This window comes from Nicotiana sylvestris, chromosome 12, assembly GCF_000393655.2.
Source record: "Nicotiana sylvestris chromosome 12, ASM39365v2, whole genome shotgun sequence".
NCBI lineage: Eukaryota > Viridiplantae > Streptophyta > Magnoliopsida > Solanales > Solanaceae > Nicotiana > Nicotiana sylvestris.
The window spans coordinates 147,436,867-147,459,833 of record NC_091068.1 but is presented as its reverse complement, the minus strand read 5'-3'; the positions used below and the strand labels follow the sequence as shown (position 1 = coordinate 147,459,833).

Genomic DNA, 22,967 nt, shown 5'->3' with positions numbered 1-22,967 from the left:
GGCTTGTGAAGATTTTTGACTGAGTAAGGCCGAGGGCCTACGTTGTGAGGAAACACTGATACTGATTTGAGGCTGAGGTCATGAGATATGTATGCCAATAGGTGGCTTGATTGATATGAGGCCGATGGCCTAGTTAGATGCCACGAGATGACTTGTTATTGCACTTGGGCCGTAAGGAGCCCCTCCGAGAATCTGCACACCCCCAGTGAACGCGGGTAATCATTGTGATGTGAAATTGAGCCCGGAGGGCTGGTATTGTTCTGAGATGTTGCCCGAGGGGCGGGTTTGTTGGTACTATGCCCGAGGGGCGAACTTCTATTTGTTTACTTTACCTTAACTGTCTGTCAATTACCTGCTTACTTGTTGAAAAAGGATTGTTACTTAATTTCCATTGGTTTACTGCTCTTAAATGGTTTTACTGCTTCATTATAGACTGCCTTGTGCCTTACGTGTTTTCTTATTTTCAATCATTATTTACATTTGTTACTCACTGAGTTGGATTACTCACTTTACTCCCTGCACCCTATGTGTAGATTCAGGCATAGCTGGTTCCGCTTCCGAGTTCTGATCCCTCCAGCTTCAAGTGGATATTCAGAGTTCATGAGGTAGTTGTTGGCGTCCGCAGCCCCGTGTCTCTACTATTTTATCATTTCTATCTCAATCAGACTTTTGTACTAGTTGTAGACCTTTCAGACTTGTATTAGGTTTTATAGATGCTCATGACTAGTGACACCCCGGTTAGGGCTGTGTTGGGTTGTTCTTTCGCGTATTTATGATATTATCTGCTACTTTGGATTATCTATTCATGTTTAGACTGTTTGTAATTGCTAAATTGTTATTAATTGGAAAAATGGAAAGTGTTGGCTACCTTGTCTTCTCGAGAGGCACCATCACGACCGGGTCCGGGTTTAGGGTCGTGACAAATTGGTATCAGAGCCTAGGTTACATAGGCCTCACGAGTCATGAGCAGGTTTTGTAGAGTCTCACGGATTGATACGGAGACGTCTGTATTTGTCATCGAGAGGCTGTAGAACCTTTAGGAAAAACATCATATTCTTGAAATTCTTGTCGTGCGAATTTGTTGACCCGAGTGCTAAACTTCTATTATTCTACTCTCTCACAGATGGTGAGGACACGTGCTACTAGTCGTGGTGGACGACCCCCGTTACCACCAGCTATGGCCACCAGAGGCCGAGGCCGTGGTCGTGGTAGGGGTAGAGCGGCTAGAGCAGCACCTGTAGATCCACCAGCTGCCCAGTTCAGTACCAGGTCCCAGCTATGGATGCTCCAGTAGCACCAGCTCAGGCACCAGTTATGCCCATCGTAATTCCAGGTCTTCAGGAGGCCTTGGCTCAGATCTTATTAGTTCGCACTGGCCTAGCTCAGGCGGTTTCGGACACTACAACCGCAACTACTTTGTAGGCCAGAGGAGGCAATCAGACTCCCACCGCTCACACATCTGAGTAGGTCGTGCAGGGACTTCAGAGGCTGGGGGAACATCCAGCCCAGCTGGTTGCAGCTACTCAAGATTATATAGTTCCTACCATGCCGAAGGACGAGCAACGTAAGTTGGAGATGTTTGGTAGACTTCAGCCTTGGTCATTCAGTGGTGCAGAGGGAGAGGATGCCCAGGGCTTTTTAGACAAGTGTTAGATGATGCTTTATATAGCGGGTATTCTGGAGACCAGCGGGGTCTCTTTTACCGCCTATGAGTTTTCAATCGATGTTTTCACTTGGTGGGAGGATTTTGAGAGGCGTAGGCCTGTTGGTGCAGCACCCCTTTCCTGGTAGCAGTTTTCCGTTCACTTTCTAGAGAAATATGTGCCATAGTCTCGCAGAGAGGAGCTACTTAGGCAGTTTGAATGGTTGCATCAGGGGGAGATAACCGTGTCACAGTATGAGTTGAGGTTCTCCGAGTTGGCTCGTCATGCCATCTAGTTGGTCCCGATAGATAGGGAGAGGATTAGGAGGTTTGTTGATGGCCTCACTTATCAGTTTCGTATTCTCATGACCAGGGAGAGGGTAATTAGTGCTACGTTTGAGGAGGTTGTGGATATTGCTTGTGAGATTGAGTTTGTTCGTCGCTAGGAGTGCGAGGAGAGGGAGGTCAAGAGTCCTCGAGGATCTGCAATTACAGTGGTACTCCTTTGAGAGGTCAGTTTTAGCACGGCAGAGGCCATCCATTCAGGTCTGCTCAGCCAGCTCGACCAGATTATCGTGGGGCATCTTCGGGTCATGGTTTCACAGTTCTCAGCAGATCCGGTCATCACTTAGTGCCCTTCCAGCTCAGAGTTTGTCCCGTGCTCCATCAGTCCAGGGCTATTCTATGCTGAGTGCATCAGCTAGTTACTTCGGTGCAAGGGGTTCCCTTCAGTCCCCTTCTCCAACACCTGGGAGTTGTTATGAGTGTAGTGAGATGAGTCATATGTAGAGGCAGTGCCCTCGTCATCTTGCGAGTTCATCTCAGCAGAGGGGTCAGTCATCGGCTTTATCGCTAGTTACTTTACCACCACCCGCCCAGCCAGCTAGGGGTTGGGGCCGATCAACTAGGGGTCGCCCTAGAGGGGGAGGTTAATCAGGTGGTGGTCAGGCCCATTTCTATGCACTTCCAGGCAAACCCAATACTATTGCTTCAGACGTTGTTATTACAGGTATTGTTTCAGTCTGCCACAAAGATTCATCTGTATTATTTGATCCCGATTCCACCTTTTCTTATGTGTCATCATACTTTTTTGGTTATTTGGGTACGCCCCGTAAGTTTCTTGCTTCACCTATTCATGTATCTACCCCGGTGGGTGATACTGTTGTTATAGACCGTGTGTACCAGTCATGTGTGGTGACTATTGGGGGTTTGGAGACCTGTGTGAATCTTTTATTATTGTGTATGGTAGATTTCGATGTCATTTTGGGCATGGATTGGCTATCTCCGTGTCGTGCTATTCTGGACTGTCATACTAAGACAGTCACATTGGCTATACCGGGTGTGCCACGGATTGAGTGGCAAGGTAAGACTGATTATGTTCCCAGTAGAGCGATCTCATTCTTGTAAGCCTAGTATATGGTTGGGAAGGGTTGTCTTTCGTATCTAGCTTTTGTGAGGGATGTCGGAGCTGAGACTCCCAGTATTGATTCTGTCCCAGTTGTGAGGGATTTTCCCGATGTGTTTCCTGCAGACCTGCCAGGCATGCCACCGGATAGGTATATTGATTTTGGTATTGACCTGGTGCCGGGCACTCAACCCATTTCTATTCCGCCGTATCATATGACACCAACGAAGTTGAAGGAATTAAAAGAACAACTTCAGGAACTCCTTGATAAAGGGTTCATTCGGCCTAGTATGTCACCTTGGGTGCATCGATTATGTTTGTGAAGAAGAAGGATGGCACTATGAGGATGTGTATTGATTATAGGCAATTGAACAAGGTAACAATTAAGAACAAGTATCCTTTGCCTCGCATTGATGATTTATTCGACCATCTTCAGGGAGCGAGAGTGTTCTCCAAGATTGAACTCCGTTCAGATTATCACCAGTTGAAGATCAGGGACTCAGATATTCTTAAGACAGACTTCAGGACCAGATATGGTCATTATAAGTTCTTGGTGATGTCTTTTGGGCTGACCAATGCCCCAACAACATTCATGCATTTGATGAACAACGTGTTTCGGCATTATCTTGACCGTTTGTCATAGTCTTCATTGATGATATTCTGGTGTATTCGTGTAGTCAGGAGGAGCACGCGAAGCATTTGATGGTTGTGTTGTAGAGATTAAGGGAGAAGAAGCTTTACGCAAAATTCTCCAAGTGTGAGTTTTGGCTCAGTTCAGTGGCTTTCTTGGGCGCGTGGTGTCCAGCGAGGGTATTCAGGTTGATCCGAAGAAGATAGAGGCGGTTCAGAGTTGGCCTAGACCTTCCTCAGCCACAGAGATTTGCAGCTTTCATGGTTTGGCGGGTTATTATCATCGTTTTGTTTAGGGATTCTCATCTATCGCATCGCCCTTGACCAAATTGACTTAGAAGGGTGCTCCATTTGTATGGTCGGACGAGTGTGAGGAGAGCCTTCAAAAGCTCAAGACAGCTTTGACCACAGCTCCAGTGTTGGTCTTGCCATCAGCTTTAGGTTCATATACCGTGTATTGTGATGCTTCGAGAGTTCGGATTGGTTGTGTGTTGATGCAAGAGGGTAGAGTTATTGCTTATGCTTCTGGTCAATTGAAGCCCCATGAGAAGAACTACCCCATTCATGATTTGGAGTTGGCTGCCATAGTTTATGCATTGAAGAATTGGAGGCATTACTTGTATGGCGTATCTAGTGAGGTGTTCACTGATCATCGCAGTCTTCAGCATTTGTTCAAGAAAAATAATCTCAATTTGAGGTAGCGAAGATGGTTGGAGTTGCTTAAGGATTACGATATCACTATATTGTACCATCCAAGAAAGGCCAATGTGGTGGCCAATGCCTTGAGCCGAAAGGCGGTAAGTATGGGTAGTTTGGCATATATTCCAATTGGGGAGAGACCTCTCGTAGTTGATGTTCAAGCTTTGGCCAATCGATTTGTGAGATTAAATGTTTCGGAGCTCAGTCGGGTATTGGCTTGTGTGGTTTCTCGGTCTTCCTTATCGCATTAGAGAGCGCCAATATAATGATCCGCACTTGCTTGTCCTTAAGGACAGAGTTTAGCATGATGATGCTAGAGATGTGACCATTGGAGATGATGGGGTGTTGAGGATGCAGGGCCGGATTTGTGTGCCCAATATGGATGGGCTTCGGGAGTTGATTCTGGAGGAGGCCCATAGCTCGCGGAATTCCATTCATCCGAGTGCCGCAAAGATGTATTAGGATTTGAGGTAGCACTATTGGTGGACAAGAATAAAGAAAGATATTATGGGATTTGTGGCTCGGTGTCTTAATTGTCAGCAGGTGAAATATGACCATCAAAGACCGGGTGGCTTGCTTCAACAGATGGATATTCCCGAGTGGAAGTGGGAGAGGATCACTATGGACTTTGTTGTTGGACTTCCACAGACTTTGAGGAAGTTCGATGCTATTTGGGTGATTATGGATCGGCTGACCAAGTCCGCACACTTCATTCCTGTGTGTACTACCTATTTTTCAGAGCGGTTGGCAGAGATCTATATCCAGGAGATTGTTCATTTGCATGGTGTCCCGGTTTCCATCATTTCAAATAGGGGCACTAATTTTACCTCACAGTTTTGGAGGTCTGTGCATCGAGAGTTGGGTACTCAGGTTGAGTTGAGCACAACTTTTCATCCTCAGACAGATGGATCCGAGCGTGCTATTCAAATATTGGAGGACATGTTGCGTGCTTGTTTCATTGATTTTGGAGGGTCATGGGATCCGTTTCTACTTCTTGCAGAGTTTGCTTATAACAATAGCTACCGGTCGAGTATTCATATGGCTCCATATGAGGCTTTGTATGGGAGACAGTGTAGATCTCCAGTTGGTTGGTTCGAGCCCGGTGAGGCTAGGCTATTGGGGATTGATTTGGTGCAGGATACCTTGGAGAAGGTGAAGGTGATTCAAGAGAGGCTTCGTACAGCGCAGTCGAGGCAAAAGAGTTATGCGGACAGGAAGGTTTGAGATGTGTCCTACATGATTGGTGAGAAGGTTCTGTTGAAGGTTTCGCCCATGAAGGGTGTTATGAGATTTGGAAAGAAAGGGAAATTGAGTCCGTGGTTCGTTGGGCCTTTTGAGGTGCTTCGGAGTATTGGGAGATGGCTTATGAGCTTGCTTTACCACCTAGCTTGTCGAGTGTGCATCCGGTTTTTCATGTTTCTATGCTCCGGAAGTATATTGGGGATTTGTCTCATGTTTTGGATTTTAGCATGGTTCAGTTGGATGATGATTTGACTTATAATGTGGAGCCAGTAGCTATTTTAGGTCATCAGGTTCGAAAGTTGAGGTTAAAGGATATAGATTTAGTGAAAGTGCATTAGAGATGTCGGCCCCTGGAGGAGGCTACCTAGGAGACCGAGCGGGAGATACGGAGCAAATATCCTCACCTGTTTGAGGCTTCAGGTATGTTTCTTTATTCGTTCGTGGATGAACTTTTGTTTAAGTTGGGGAGGATGTGATGACCCAGTCAGTCGTCTCATGAGTTACCTCTCAGTTTTTCCTATTTATGCTTCTTTATGCTTTGTTATCCGTGTTTTGTAGTATCGGGTTGGTCGGATCGAGCCCGGAATGACTTTGATAAGGTTTGAGACACTTAGTCTCTTTTAAGGAAGTTTAAGTTGGAAAAGTCAACTAGATGTTGACTTATGTATTAGAGGGCTCGGATGTGAGTTCCGATGGTGAGGTTAGCTTCAGGAGGTGATTTATGACTTAGGAATGAGATCGGAAAGGGTTTTGGAGGTTTGGAGTAGATTTAGGCTTGAATTAGCGAAGTTAATATTTTGACGATTTTCGGTTGGTAGGTGAGATTTTGATATAGGAGTCGGAATGGAATTCTGAGAGTTGCAGTAGTTCCGTTGTGTCATTTGGGATGTGTGTGCAAAATTTCAGGTCATTCAAACGTGGTTTGGTTGGGTTTTTGATCAAAAGCGTAATTCAGAGGATTTTAGAAAGTTTGGCTTGAATCCGTTGTGTTTTGGGTGATTTGATGTTGTTTGAGGTGTTTTGGTGATTGGAACAAGTTTGAATAAGGTTTTAGGACATGTTGGTGCCTTTGGTTGAGGTCCCGAGGCCTTGGGTGAGTTTCGGGTGGTCAATCGGATCATTTTGAAGTTGGAAAAAATTGCAAAAGTTGCAGGTTCAGTTGTTGCAGGCTTTTACTCTTCGCGTTAGCGAGTGGACCCTCACTTTCGCGAAGAGTCAGTGGAGGTCAGTTGAAGTTTAGCCTTCGCATTTGCGAGGGAAGCTCCGCATTCGCGAAGGGGATGGATGCTCGTGCATCGCGTTCACGAGATGTAAGTCGCGTTCGCATAGGGTCTTTTTGCTCAGCCGGTCTGAGGTCGTGTTTGTTCTTCACGTTCGTGAGAGAGGGTGTGCGATCGCGAAAGGTAAGGTTAAGGAACCATCGCGTTTGCGATGGTCATGTTGTGTTTGCATAGAGGAAAAATTGGTCAAAGTAAGATTGTGCTTCACGAACGCGAGGGTTTGACCGCATTCGCGAAGAAGGAAATAAGGCCTGGGCAGAATGTTTTTAAACTCGTCTTGTCCGCGAGGATTGGGTTTATTTACTCCATAGTTGTTCATTTTGGGAAATTTTTGAAAGAAATTGAAGAGGGATTCAAACGGAATCGTTGGAAGGTAAGATTTTTGGACTTAAAACTCGATTATTATGTGAATTCCACCTAGAAAATCATGGAAATTAAGCTAAAAATTGAAGATCTAGGGCTTGGAAATTTGGACTTTTGATTGGGGATTTGGAGGACCATTTGGGGTCGGATTTGAGAACTTTTGATATGTATGAACTCGCGAGGAGATAAGGAATCTATTGGTGTAAAACTTTTTTTATTTTCGAGATGTGGGCCCGAGGGTCAGTTTTGGTAATTTCGGGATTTGTGCCCTTTATTAATTGTTTTTGCTTGGGCCTTGTTCCCTTAACATATTTTGACATCCTCGTTCTGATTCTGGATAGATTCGACGTGCGTGGAGGCCGATTCGAGGGGCAAAGGCGTCGCAAGCTAGAGATTTAGCTGGTTCGAGGTGAGTAATGATTGTAAATGATGTTCTGAGGGTTTGAAACCCCAGATTGCACATCGTAGTGCTAGGCACACGGTTGATGACAAGCATGGGGTCGTGCACTATTGAGGATTGTGACTTGGTCCATCCCGACTGATGATTTTACCGCGTATTTGACTGAAATCTACTTGTATTCATCATTATTTGGGCTGAATGCCATATTTGGGCCTTGTGCCAACTATTTGAGCCATTCGGGGATTTTTATTGATATTTCTTCACTGTTTTGACTTTATACTTAAACTTAGTCATGTTATATTTCACTGTTTTCATACTCAGCCATGTTTACTCTGTTTTAAACACTTACATGATCTTTTAAATGATAGTTTTGGGCTAAGAAACATGTTTCACTATTGCCCGAGTGGCTTGTGAGGATTTTTGACTAAGTAAGGCCGAGGGCCTATGTTGTGAGGAAACACGGATACTGATTTGAGGCTGAGGGACTAAGATATGTACGCCACGAGGTGGCTTGATTGATATGAGGCCGAGGGCCTAGTTTGATGCCACGAGATGACTTGTTATTGCGCTTGGGCCGTAAGGGGCCCCACTAGGAGTCTGCACACCCACAGTGAGCGTAGGTATCCATTGCGATGTGAGATTGAACCCGAGGGGCTGGTATTATTCTAAGATGTTCCCCGAGGGGTGGGTTTGTTGATACTGTACCTGAGGGGCGAACTTCCATTTGTTTACTTTACCTTAACTGTCTGTCAATTACCTGCTTACTTGTTGAAAAAGGATTGTTACTTAATTTTTCACTAGTTTACTGCTCTTAAATGGTTTTACTGCTTCATTATAGACTGCCTTGTGCCTTACGTGTTTTCTTACTTTCGGTTGTTATTTACATTTGTTACTCACTGAGTTGAAGTACTCACTTTACTCACTGCACCCTGTGTGCAGATTCAGGCATAGCTGGTTTCGCTCCCGAATGCTGATCCCTCCAGCTTCAGGCGGACATTCAGAGTTCACGAGGTAGCTATTGGCATCCGCAGCCCCGTGTCTCTACTCCTTTATCATTTCTATCTCATATCAGACTTTTGTCCTAGTTGTAGATCTTTCAGACTTGTATTAGGTTTTATAGATGCTCATGACTAATGACACCCCGGTTAGGGCTGTGTTGGGTTGTTCTTCCGCGTATTTATGGTATTATCTGCTACTTTGGATTATCTATTTATGTTTAGACTGTTTCTAAATGTTAAATTGTTAATAATTGGAAAAATGGGAAGTGTCGGCTGGCTTTGTCTTCACGAGAGGCGCCATCATGACCGGGTCCAGGTTTAGGGTCGTGACATTCTTATAGGTCAAATCAATTACAACAAGTGCAAACTTTGGCTACTAATCCTACAAACTCTTCACGTAAGCACGTGTCAACTACTCCTAACACTCTTCCTTTAATAAAATTAACCATTAATAATACTAATCCTCTTCCTAGTCATAAGACTAGCTCTAAACCGTCTATAACTCCTCTTTTAACCACTAATAAATTTGCTACACTACTTTCTAATAATTTTGATAAGTCTAATCCTTTCACTCATCTTGCTGAAAATAGCCAATTAACTCCCTTAATTTCCACTCAAGTATCTTTTCACTCGGCCCAATTAGAAAATGAACACCACTCATGTAATGACCCGATCGGTCTTTTTGCCTTTTAGAACCTAGTTACCTTAAATAAAACTTTCCGCGCTTGCTTTAACTAATTTACGACTTGCAGGGATGGTTGGTTCGGGATTTGGACGAGTTTGGAGTGAAATATGCTCATTTGATTCCTAAGGATTTTCTAAAAAAGACTAAGTTTGACTTTGGTCAATGTTTTGAGCAAACGGACCCGGATTCATGATTTGACGGTCTCGGAGGGTCCGTAGGAAAATATGGGACCCGAGCGTATGCCCGGAATCAAATTTCGAGGTCCCTAGCCCGAGTAATGAATTTTTTATTAGAAATTGTTAAACTGAATTCAAAGGATTTAAAGAAGCTAACTAATGATTGATCACATGGGTATCGGGCCCGTATATTAGTTCCGGAGCACGGTACAGGTCCAAAATAGCATTTAAGACTTGCCCGCAAAATTAACTGTCAATCTGAATTGTTTAAGGGCGTTTCGGCTCGTTAGAGAAAAATTAAGAACTTGAAGTTCATAAGTTTGATTCAATTGGTTTCAAGGATTGATTCTTAGATTTGGCATTGTTTCGGGCGTTCTGAAGGTTCGAGTAGGGTCATGCCATGATTTCAGACTTGTTAGTATGTTCGGACAGGGCCCGGGAGCCCCGAGTGTCAATCGGACGAGGCTCGAGTGGAGTTGGAAATGTTGAGAAGTGCTGAAGCATCTACTTCTGTCATAACCGCACCTACGGTTGGTTAACCGCAGGTACAAGACCATAGAAGAAGTCCTCCTATCATAGAAGCATCCAAGGCAGGCCAGGCTAGGAACCGTAGAAGCAGCTCCCAAGTCGCAGAAGCGGCTTCAAGACCGCAGAAGCGGTCCCAGCCCGATTGGCCCATTTTCGCAGATGTGATCTCTTCCTTCCCCTGACCGTAGATACGGTAATCGCTGAAGCAGTGAGCTTCATTTAATACGGGTTCTAAGTCATTTTTACCACTTTTCACTCCTCCATTGGCGATTTTAGGAGCTTTTGAGAAAAGACTTCCACCTAGCATCTTGGGGTAAGTCTATCCCACTAATTTTTAGTTTATACTTGTGTCTTAGGTAGATTAAACACTAGAATTTAGGTAAAATCAAGGGGTTAGAGCAAAACCTAGGGTTATAATAAAAGTTAGATTTAACCACGAAATTTGTTAAGAAATGAATTAGAAATCATATATTATTGATCCTTAGGTTATAGAGGACAACTATCTTTGGAAAATTCTGAAATACGGGCACGTGAGCCCGGGGTCGGATTTTAGGAAACTTGTGTTAAGGGTTGGAAAATTGTTGAAATAGCTAGAATATGATCTTGTGAGCTTATATTGACTAGTTCCAACCTCATTTAGCTAGTTTTGGATTGTTCGGCTCCAAATTGAGAGTTCGGGCTCGTTCTTGGTATTGGAAGTGCACTTTGGAGCGAGGTGAGTCTCCTTTCTAGCCTTGTCAGAGGGAATTGTCCCCATAGGTATAATAATTGAATAATTTCTACTAAATGCGGGGGCTACGTACACACAAGGTGACGAGACTGCGTGCGTAGCTACTATTATGTTAATTGTCCGGGTAATCTAGGATTTGTACCATACTATACTTGTGAATGTCTCTATATTTTCTTGCTAATATGATCACTTAGGGTATGCTAGAGACTTGGAAAGGAATATAAGCGAATGTATACACTTGTTTGACGCTTGTATGAATTTGTTTGAACATAAATGCGCCTTCATGTGTTTTCTTGATATTAATTGATATTTGTGGATCAGGCCGATCGCCTCGGTAGAAATAGATACATCTATGGTTCGCGCCATTTGACCCTCTAGCAGTGCATAGTTTATTTTCTGTTGGATCGAGCCGTCAACCTCGGCATAATGTGCGCATGATATCTATATGAAATCTTATTCATGACTTGATCTACTAAATATTTGAGATGTAAATGTCTAATTGTAAAATTGTTAAGAATATGACTTATTTCCTCTTGCTACAAACTGTTGATCATTTGGGACTCCCATGCTTAGCATAACACTTCATTATATTATTTGACCTTAGTAAGTATCAAGTCGACCTCTCGTCTCTACTTCTTTGAGATTAGACGGGATACATATGGGGTACATATTGTTTATGTACTCATACTACACTTCTGTACTTAATTGTATAGGATCTGAGGCAGGTACACTGGCTATCAGTCTGGTGCGCACCCCTGATTAATAGTCTGAGACTTCAGCGGTGAGTTGCCCCTTCCTGTTTCGTTCATCAGCTTGATGGAGTCTCTGTTTATCTATTCTATTGTCTATTCTATTTCAGACAGTAGGATGGATTTATTCTTTTGTATATTCTACTAGTTACCCACAACTTGTGACATCAGGTCTTGACACACACATTAGTAGCCGTTTCTTTTGGGTTGTATAATTATTATCGAATGTTGCATATTATCACTTGTTTTTAAATTGCAAATTAAGAAAGTGTTGTAACTGTTTTGGATAAGTAAAATAAGAATTTACTAATATTTCTGCGTTGCCTTGCCTGACAACGGTGTTGGGTGCCATCACGATCTGTTATGGAAATGGGTTGTGACAACATGGTATCAGAGCACTAGGTTCACGTAGGTCTCACAAGTCATGGGCAAACCTAATAGTCTTGCGGATCGTTACAGAGATGTTTGTATTTATCTTCGAGAGGCTATAAGGTGTTAGGAAAAAACTATTCTTTATTTATTTCCTATCGTGCAGTGGTTGTTATGCTAAATTTTCCTCTTCTATTATTTCACAGATGGTGAGGACACGCACGACTGATGTTCCTGACCCGGGCAGAGCTGCTCTCCTTGTTGCTAGAGGCAGAGGCCGGGGGAGGGCACCAGCCCGAGGTAGGGGACGAGGGCGTCCCAGAGTTATCCCATCAGTACCACCAGCAGATCCCGCGGAAGATCCTATTATCAAGGAGCAGGGCAAGGTGCCCGCAGTTGAGCCTACCCCGGTGGACTTTATGACAGTACCGGGATTCTAGGAGGTCATGGGTCGTATACTGCGGTTCATAGATTCTATGACTTAGGCTAGTTTATTTTCAACAGATCCAGCTACATCACAGGTAGGAGGGGGAGCACAGACCCCTACTGCTCAGGCACATTGACATGCAACTGTAGTGTATCAGACATCTGGTGCACTACCCGTAGATGGGGCCCAGCCAATGGCTGCAGTGGAGCCCCAGCCCAGACCAACTGTATATGGCGACCCGCAAAAGTTGTTGGATAGATAGACCTGACTTCATCCCCCTGTCTTCGGGTGTGAGCGTCACGAGGATGCCCAGGACTTCGTAAACAGGTGCAGGGACAAACTGCACAACATGCGGATATTGGAGTCGCATGAGGTTGACTTTACTACTCTTTAGATAGAGGGCAGAGCCTGTAGATGGTGGCAGTCTTATGTTCTTGGCAGGCCGGCAGGTTCCCCTCCCCTCAGTTGGAGTCAGTTCGCACAGTTATTCTTGGATAAGTACATTCCACCCTCTGAGAGGGAAGAGCTGTGGTATCAGTTTGAGCATCTGGAGCAAGGTCAGATGTCTGTGACCGATAATGAGGTGAGGTTTTCTGAGTTGTCTCGTCATGCACTCATGATACTTCACACTGATACAAAGAGAGTCGGAGATATATTACGGGGTTGCACCCCGGTATTGGAGCTAGCATGGCCCGAGAGGTGGAGATGGGTACTGAGTATCAGCTAGTGGTAGAGATTGCTCGTATGATTGAGGGATATCGCCAGAGGGGTAGAGAGCAGATTCAGCAGGACAAGAGGGCCCGGTTTTCGGGAGAGTTCAGAGGTGCCCCAGCCAGGGGTAGAGGTCACTTCGGGAGGGGTCAGCCCAGCAGACCCCCATATTCAGCAGTACCACTAACTCCCCGAGGTGCTCTAGTGAGACAATATTTCAGTACTATGCCGGAGAGTTCTTACCACCCACCAGCTATTCAGGGTTCCTCCGGCAGTTATTCAGGTCCACAGGGTTCTTCTGATTCTTATTTCAATGCTATGCTGGAGAGTTTATATGATCCACCGGATATCTAGGCTTCTTCCAGTGGGTCTATAGGCCATCAAGGTCAGTCATTAGGGCAGCAGGTCGCCACACCACGAGGTTGTTTTGAGTGCGGAGACCTTGGTCATGTAAGGAGATACTGCCCCAAGCTTCAGGGCAAGGCAGTACAGCAGGGTCAGCAGCCTATGATTTCAGCACTGGCTGCCCCGCCACCTAGAGGTGGAGGGCAGACTAGTAGGGGTCGTCATAGAGGTGGAGGCCAGGCAGGGAGAGGCCAGCTAGCTACTACTCAGTCAGGTGGAGGCCAGCCAACTGGCGCTCCAGCCAGATTCTATGCCCTTCCAGCTAGGCCAGATATATTGGCCTCAAATTCCGTCATCACATGTATTATTCTGTCGGCGGTAGAGATGCTTTGGTATTATTTGATCTAGGGTCTACTTATTCATATATATATCATCTCTGTTTGCTCGTTTCCTGGTTATTTCTCCTGAGCCTTTAGGCACTCCTGTTCATGTGTCCACTCCTGTAGGCGATTCTGTGGTTGTGGATTGGATCTACCGGTCCTGTGTGGTCACTTTCTACGGTTTCGAGACTAGAGCAGATCTTCTGTTGCTTGACATGATCAACTTTGAGGTCATCTTGGGCATGGATTGGTTATCTCCATATCACACCGTCTTAGATTGCCATGCCAAGACTGTTACTTTAGCGATTCCAGGGTCTCCAGGGTTGGAGTGGAAGGGTTCCACGGTTGATACGTCTAGCCGAGTTATCTCTTTCGTGCAGGCTCGGCAAATGGTTGAGAAGGGGTGTTTGGCTTATGTTCGGGACACCACCGTAGAGTCTCCGATGATTAATTCAGTTCCAGTAGTTTGAAAGTTCTCCAATGTGTTTCCTTCTGATCTTCCTGGCATGCCACTGGATTGTGATATTGATTTCTGTATTGATTTGGCTCCAGGCACCCAGCCTGTATCAACCCCACCGTACCGTATGGCTCCGAAGGAGTTGAAGGAGCAGCTTGAAGAGTTGTTAGCAAAGGGGTTTGTTAGACCCAATGTATCACCTTAGGGTGCACCAGTGTTATTTGTGAAGAAGAAGGATGGGACTACGCGGATGTGCATTGATTACCGTCAGTTAAAGAAAGCCACCATCAAGAACAAGTATCTGTTGCCCTGTATCGATGACTTGTTTGACCAGTTGTAGGGTTCTAGGGTGTTCTCCAAGATTGGCTTGAGGTCATAGTATCATCAGCTGAAGATTCGGGGCTGGGGTGTTCCAAAGACTGCATTCCGGACTAGATATGGCCATTATGAGTTCCTGGTGATGTCCTTTGGCTTGACTAATGCCCTAGCAGCATTCATGGACTTGATGAATAGGGTATTCAGGCCTTACATTGATTTATTTGTCATCGTCTTCATTGACGACATCTTGATATACCACCGTAGCCTGGGAGAGTACGAGCAACATCTGAGGGTAGTGATTTAGACCTTGCGAGAGCAGAAGCTATATGCTAAGTTCTCCAAGTGTAAGTTTTGGCTAGAGTCAGTGGCATTCTTAGGGCATGTTATGTCAAGAGAGGGTATTAAGGTGGACCCCAAGAAGATTGAGGCAGTTCAGAGTTGGCCACGTCTTATTTCGGTGACCGAGATTAGAAGTTTCCTAGGGTTAGCAGGTTATTACAGACGATTCGTGCATGGCTTTTCATCTATTACATCACCTCTAACTAGATTGACCCAGAAGGGTGCTCATTTCCATTGGTCCAATGATTGTGAGCCGAGCTTTCAGAAGCTCATGACAGTCTTGACTACAATACCAGTTCTTGTGTTGCCTTCCGGTTCAAGGATGTATACGGTATATTGCGACGCTTCGCGTTTTGGATTGGGGTGTGTATTGATCTGGAGGGGCGAGTTATTGCCTATGCTTTGCGCCAGCTGAAGGTTCATGAGAAGAATTATCCTGTGCACGATCTAGAGTTGGCCACAATCATTCATGCTCTTAAGATATGGAGGCATTATCAGTATGGGGTGTCATGTGAAGTTTATACGGATCATCGCAGCTTACAGCATTTGTTCAAACAGAAGGATCTTAATTGGAGGTAGGCAGGTGGCTTGAGTTACTGAAGGATTATGACGTCACCATTCTTTATGATCTAGGCAAGGCAAATGTGGTCGCAGATGCCTTAAGCAGAAAGGCAGAGAGTATGGGTAGATTGGCATTCATTCCAGCAAAGGAGAGACCACTAGCTTTGGACATTCAGTCCTTGGCTAACAGACTTGTGAGGTTGGCTATTTCGAAGCCCAGCCGAGTTCTTGCGTGTGTTGTTGCTCAGTCTTCATTATTGGGGTAGATCAAGGCCTGGCAGTTCAAGGATCAACATTTGGCAGTTCTCAAAGAGACCGTAATTCAGGGAGGTGCCAAGAAGGTTTCTATTGGCGAGGATGGTGTTTTACGACTCCAGGGTCGCCGATATGTTCCTAATGTTGATGGTATGAGGGATAGAATACTAGAGGAGGCACACAGTTCACAGTATTCCATTCATCTGGGTGCTACGAAGATGTATCGAGACTTGAGACAACATTACTAGTGGCGGAGAATGAAGAAATACATAGTGGAGTATGTGGCTAGGTGTTTGAATTGCCGCAGGTCAAGTACGAGCACCAGAGGCCGGTGGCCTACTTCAGCAGATGCCTATACCAGAGTTGAAGTGGAAGCACATTACTATGGATTTTGTAGTTGGCTTGCCCCGGACCTTGCGGAAGTTTGATGCAGTATGGGTCATCGTGGATAGGTTGACCAAGTCGGCACACTTTATACCAGTTGTGACTACTTACACTTTGGAGAGACTGGCTTAGATTTACATTCGGGAGATAGTCCGGTTGCACGGTGTGTCTGTTTCCATCATATCCAATAGAGGCACTCAGTTCACTTCTCATTTCTGGAGAGCCGTTCAGGGTAAGTTGGGGACCCGCATGGAGCTTAGCACAATATTTTATCCACAGACTGACGGACAGTCGGAGCGGACAGTTCAAATCTTGGAGGACATGCTTAGAGCATACGTGATTGACTTTGGAGGACAGTGGGATCAGTTCTTGCCTTTGGCAGAGTTTGCTTACAACAACAGCTATCTGTCCAGCATAGAGATGACTTCATACGAGGCTTTATATGGTCGACGTTGTCGTTCTCCTATCGGGTGGTTTGAGCCTGGTGAGGCTAAGCTATACGATATAGATTTGGTATAGGATTCCTTGGACAAGGTAAAGTTGATTCAGGAAAGGCTTCACACAGCTCAGTCCAAATAGAAGAGCTACGCAGATCAGAAGGTGCGCGATGTATCATTCATGGTTGGTGAGAAGGTTCTCTTGAAAGTGTCGCTAATGAAAGGCATTATGAGGTTCGGGAAGAAGGGCAAGTTGAGCCCTAGGTTTATTGTCCCCTTTGAGGTATTGAGGCGAGTTGGGGAGGTCGTTACGAGCTTGCTTTTTCCCCTAGCTTATCGGGAGTTCATCTGGTTTTTCATGTATCGATGCTTCAGAAGTATCTTGCCGACTTGTCCCATGTGTTGGACTTCAGTGCAATTCAGCTGGATGAGAGTTTGGGTTATGAGGAGGAGCCAGTTGCTATTATTGATAGGCAGGATCGCATTTGAGGTCCAAGAGGATTTCTGCAGTGAGGGTCCAGTGGAGGGGCCAACCAGTCGAGGAGGTGACCTGGGAGTTCGAGGAGGACATGCGGAGCAGATATCCACATTTGTTCAGCAGCTTAGGTACTTTCCTATGTCCGTTCGAGGATGGACGTTTGTTTAAGAGGTGGAGAATATAACGACCCGACCGGTAATTTTTCCTTTTAGAACCCCGTTCTCTTAAATAAAACTTCCCGCGCTTGCTTTAACTAATTTACAACTTGCGGGGATGGTTGGTTCGGGATTTGGAAGAGTTTGGAGTGAAATATGCTCATTTGATTCCTAAGGATTTTCTAAAAAAAGGCTAAGATTGACTTTGGTCAATGTTTTGAGAAAACGGACCCGATTCATGATTTGACGGTCCCGAAGAGTCCGTAGGAAAATATGGGACCTGGGCATATGCCCGGAATCAAATTCCGAGGTCACTAGCCCGAGTAATGAATTTTTTATTAGAAATTGTTAAACTGAAATTCAAAAGATTTAAAGAAGCTAACTAATGATTGATCACATGGGTATCGAGCTCGTATGTTGGTTCCGGAGCCCGGTATATGTCCAAAAAAGCATTTAAGACTTTCCCACAAAATTTGGTGTAAATCCGAGTAGTTTAAGGGCATTTCGGCTCGTTAGAGGAAAATTAAGAACTTGAAGTTCATAAGTTTGATTCAATTGGTTTTAGGGGGTAATTCTTAGATTTGGCATTGTTTCGGGCATTCCGAAGGTTCGAATAGGTCCGTGTCATGATTTTAGACTTGCCGGTATATTTGGACGGAGCCCGGGAGCCCCGAGCGTCAATCGGACGAGGCTCAAGTGAAGTTGGAAATTTTGAAAAGTGCTAAGCATCTGCTTCTGTCATAACCGCACCTGCGGTTGGTTGACCCCAGGTGCGAGACCGCAGAAGCGGTCCTCCTATCGCATAAGAGGCCAAGGCAGGCCAGGCTAGGCCAAGAACCGCAGAAGCGGCTCCGCAGAAGCGGCTTCAAGACCGAAGAAGCGGTCCCAGCCCGCTTGGCCCATTTTCGCAGACGCGGTCTCTTCCTCGCAGAAGCGGGACCGCAGATGCAGAAATCGCTGAAGCAGTGAGCTTCATTTAATACGGGTTCTAAGTCACTTTTACCACTTTTCACTCCTCCATTGGCGATTTTGGGAGCTTTTGAGAGAAGACTCCACCTAGCATCTTGGAGTAAGTCTATACCACTAATTCTTAGTTTAATACTTGTATCTTAGGTAGATTAAACACTAGAATTTAGGTAAAATCAATGGGTTAGAGCAAAACCTAGGGTTTTAATAAATGTTAGATTTAACCACGAAATTTGTTATGAAACGAATTAGAAATCATATATTATTGATCCTTAGGTTATAAAGGACAACTTCCTTTGAAAAATTCCAGAATTCGGGCACGTGGGCCTGAGGTCAGATTTTAGGAAACTTGTGTTAAGGGTTGGAAAATTGTTTAAATAGCTAGAATATGATCTTGTGAGTTTATATTGACTAGTTCCAACTTCATTTAACTAGTTTTGGATCGTTCGGCTCCAAATTGAGAGTTCGGGCTCGTTCTTGGTATTGGAAGTGCACTTTGGAGTGAGGTGAGTCTCCTTTCTAACCTTGTAAGAGGGAATTGTCCCCATAGGTGTAATAATTGAATAATTGCTACTAAATACGGGGGCTACGTACACACTAGATGACGAGAGCCCGTGCATAGCTACTATTATGTTAATTGTTCGGGTAGTCTAGGATCTGTACCATGCTATACTTGGGAATGTCTCTATATTTTTTTTTCTAATGTGATCACTTAGGGTATGCTAGAGACTTGTAAAGGAATATAAGCGAATGTATACACTTGTATGAATTTGTTTGAACATAAATGCGCCTTCATGTGTTTTCTTGATATTAAATGATATTTGTGGATCGGGCTGTTCATCTCAGTAGAAATAGATGTATCTTTGGTTCGCGTCATTCGACTCTGTGGTAGTGCACAGTTTATTTTCTGTTGGATCGGGTCATCGACCTCGGCATAATGTGCGCATGATATCTATGTGAAATCTTATCCATGACTTGATCTGCTAAATATTTGATATGTAAATGGCTAATTGAAAAATTGTTAAGAAGATGACTTATTTCCTCTTGCTACAAACTGTTGATCATTTGAGACTCCAATGCTTAGCATACCACTTCATTATATTATTTGACCTTAGTAAATATTAAGTCGACCTCTCGTCTTTGCTTCTTTGAGTTTAGACGGGATACTTACGGGGTACATATTATTTAGGTACTCATACTACACTTTTGTACTTAATTGTACAGGATCTGAGGCAGGTACATCTGGATATCAGTCTGGTGCGCGCCCCTGATTCATAGTCCGAGACTTCCACAGTGAGCTGCCCCTTCTTGTGCCGTTCAATAGCTTGATGAAGTCTCTCTTTATTTATTTTGCTTTCTATTTTATTTCGGACAGTAGGATGGATTTATTCTTTTGTATATTCTTCTAGTTTCCCACAACTTGTGACACCAGGCCTTGGCACACACATTAGTATACGTTTCTTTTGGGTTGTGTAATTATTATTGAATGTTGCATATTATCACCTGTTTTTAAATTGAAAATTAAGAAAGTGCTGTAACTGTTTTGGATAAGTAAAATAAGAATTTACTAATACTTCTACGTTGGCTAGCCTGACAACGGTGTTGGGTGCCATAACGATTTGTTATGGAAATGGGTCATAACAATTCAATACCTATCCTAAGCCATGCAGATAGCCACGTTAGCCATTCTCACATGCAAGGGCACACTGCACTGTCTAAAAACACCTTATTCACCACCCCAAAAAAACCTAATACACAATCTAGCTAATTATGCAACACCCGAAATACCATCACCTTTGCCTAACCCTATTGTAGCTCCCATGCAACTAGCTCATGATGGTATCCTCACCTCTCCATACCACTCAAACACACAAACTACAAATCAGTCAATCCAACCGCCCATCTCCACCATAGATATAGTTTCTTCTATAGTTCTTTCAAATCCGGACCAACCTAATACACTTAAACCAATTACCACACTCAAACCACTCTCCAATTCTATCAATCTAGAATATGTTCTCCCCAAATCCCAATTACCTCCGCAGACTACAAAATACAACCAGGCAGACCACTCATCGTCTCTATCACAACCACACTTCATACTCCCTCCCTCATCCACATCTGATAATGGATCCCAATACAATTGTCTACACTGCTCAAACACCTCATGCACCAACACATCTCACCTCTTGGCTCGAGACAAGATTACAGAATCATGCTCTAACCTTCACGATGGAGGTCAACCATCAAGAGGTGACAATTCTCATCAACCATCCAAGGAACTTTGCACAAATAGTAGCGGAGGGCATGCAATTAGGGACAAAAATATATGGACGATACCACTGGTCAATGATGCAAGCATCTTATCTTGAACCATACCATCCACTTCCTCTCCTAATACCATATTGGGATCCTCTCGATAGAATCAAGGTCTTTGTCCAGAAGGAGGAGTACGAAAGAAAAATCTACATAAGGTGTCCTCCAAATCTACTAACAACATCATTTCGACTAAGGCCAACTACAAATCTAGACGTGGGGAAGTCAATGTTTATACTTCCCACATTTCTTCTTCGACCAGGACAGAAAAGCACTCAGTCAACTGCTTGAACCAATTGATAATCATATGAATTTTATTGTCTGGAATTGCAGGGGTGCTCAGTCAGATGATTTCAGAAGGAATTTCCGTTCATTACTTGACTACAATCAACCATCTTTGGTTGTATTGTTGGAAACATACGGTCAAAGCCACCAAACAATCAAGGAGGATTTTAATTTCACTGGTATGATTGAGGTTGCTGCTATTGGTCAGTCTGGAGGCATTGTTATATTATGGTGTTTAGATATGCTTAATGTGGAACCAGTGGCCACCACTGTGCAGGAAATCCACTGCCATGTTCAGGTGATTCCTTTTCCTTTTAAATGTTTATTTACTTCCATATATGCTAGTATTGACTTAGCAAATAGATAATTATTATTAATATAATGTGTGTATATGATAATTATAAGGGCTTTTGGTTCTTAGGTGGTAATTTTAATGAGATACTACATGCAAATGATAAATTTGGTGATTTATCTATTAATAATTCAAGATCTAATAAATTTTTAGACTGTATTAATTATTGTCATCTAACTGATTTGGGATACAAAGGTAGTCGTTATACCTGGACGAATGGTAGGCATAATAGTAGTAATATACTTGAATGTATTGATCATATTATGGCTAATTATGATCGGCTAAAACAATACCCTGATGCATTGGTTACACATCTTCCTCGTGTCCACTCAGATCATTGTCCTATTAAATTAGAACTACAACATTGTCCATTACCTCATAATTTGTTTTTCAATTTGAAACTATTTGGACTACACACCCTACATTTACATCCGTAGTTCAACAAGAATGGCTAGATAATTTACATTTAATACCTGCTATTAATAAATTCACTACTACAGTACAAGAATGGAATAAATCAACTTTTGGTAATATATTTAAACATGAAAAGAAAATGCTGGCTCGTTTAAGTGGTATTCAATCCTCTATCAATTATCCAACTAGTACCTTTTTACATAACCTGGAATACACATTAACTCTGAAATTTAATAAAATCCTTAGGCTTGATGAGGATTTTTGGAAATTAAAGTCACGTATTGACTGGTTAAACGATGGTGATGCCAATACAAAATTTTTCCATCTTAGTACTCTCAATCGTAGGAGACATAATCGTATACTTGCGATTCAAGATCAAGGGGGTAATTGGATAACTAACCCTTATCACATTAAGGATCATATTACTTAGTACTATCAACATCTATTTACAACTCAAAAAATAACTTCTCTTAAAAAGAATAGTTTACAGCCTTTCAATGTTTTAACATTACATGATCAATCCGGTTTAACAAAACCATTGCAAGATTGTGAAATTATAAATGCTATTCAACCTTTTAAAGCTCTAAAAGCACCTAGACCGGATGGGCTTCATCCATTATTTTATCAAAAATATTGGGACATAATTGGTAACTCAGTTAAATTTTATTGTCATAAAGTTTTCTACGAACATCAGATTAACCCTTCTATTAATACAACTTTCAGTTGCTTAATTCCCAAAAATAATAATGCATCCACAATATCGCAATTTAGACCTATTAGTCTTTATAATACGATCTATAAGATTATTACAAAAATAATTTTAAACAGAATAAAACCTGTTCTGGAGCATATTATTCATCCAACTCAATCTACCTTCCAGAAAAATAAAAGGGCAGCTGACAATGCTATTATTGTACAAGAAATCATTACCAAATTTCAAAAAATGAAAGGTAATAATTTAAACATGCTTTTAAAGTTAGATCTTGAATTTTTTTTTGACAAATTAGAATGGTCGTTTATACATAATACATTAACCACCCTTAATTTTCCACCTTCTTTTATTAAACTAATTTTGTCATGTATAACAACTACTACTACTTCAATTTTGATTAATGGTAACCCTACAAACTACTTCACACCCACAAGAGGTATTAGACAAGGAGACTCATTATCACCTTACTTATTTATTCTATGCTTGGAACTACTTTCGTGACAAATAAATACATCAGTTGATTATCATGCTTGGATACCACTTTCAATTGGGAACAAAGGACCTCAGTTATCCCACTTATTTTTTGCTTATGATATTATTCTACAACAACAACAACGATCCAGTATAATCTCACAAGTGGGGCCTGAGGAGGGTAATATGTACGCAGACCTTACCCCTACCCCGAAGGGTAGAGATGCTGATTCCAAGAGACCCTCGGCTCAAGAAAGCAACAAGAGACGATATATTAGTACCATAAAACGCATAATAAAATAACAGCA

General features: G+C 43.2%; 1 protein-coding gene across 1 annotated transcript; it reads left to right on the top strand.

The window, feature by feature from the left end:
* Positions 1 to 15,372: 15,372 nt before the first annotated feature.
* Positions 15,373 to 16,205, top strand: LOC138883914 (uncharacterized). Its single transcript, XM_070164632.1, has 4 exons — positions 15,373 to 15,448; positions 15,507 to 15,628; positions 15,701 to 15,896; positions 15,997 to 16,205. The coding sequence occupies exons 1-4, from the start codon at positions 15,373 to 15,375 to the stop codon at positions 16,203 to 16,205; spliced, it is 603 nt and encodes a 200-aa protein (XP_070020733.1).
* Positions 16,206 to 22,967: the final 6,762 nt, after the last annotated feature.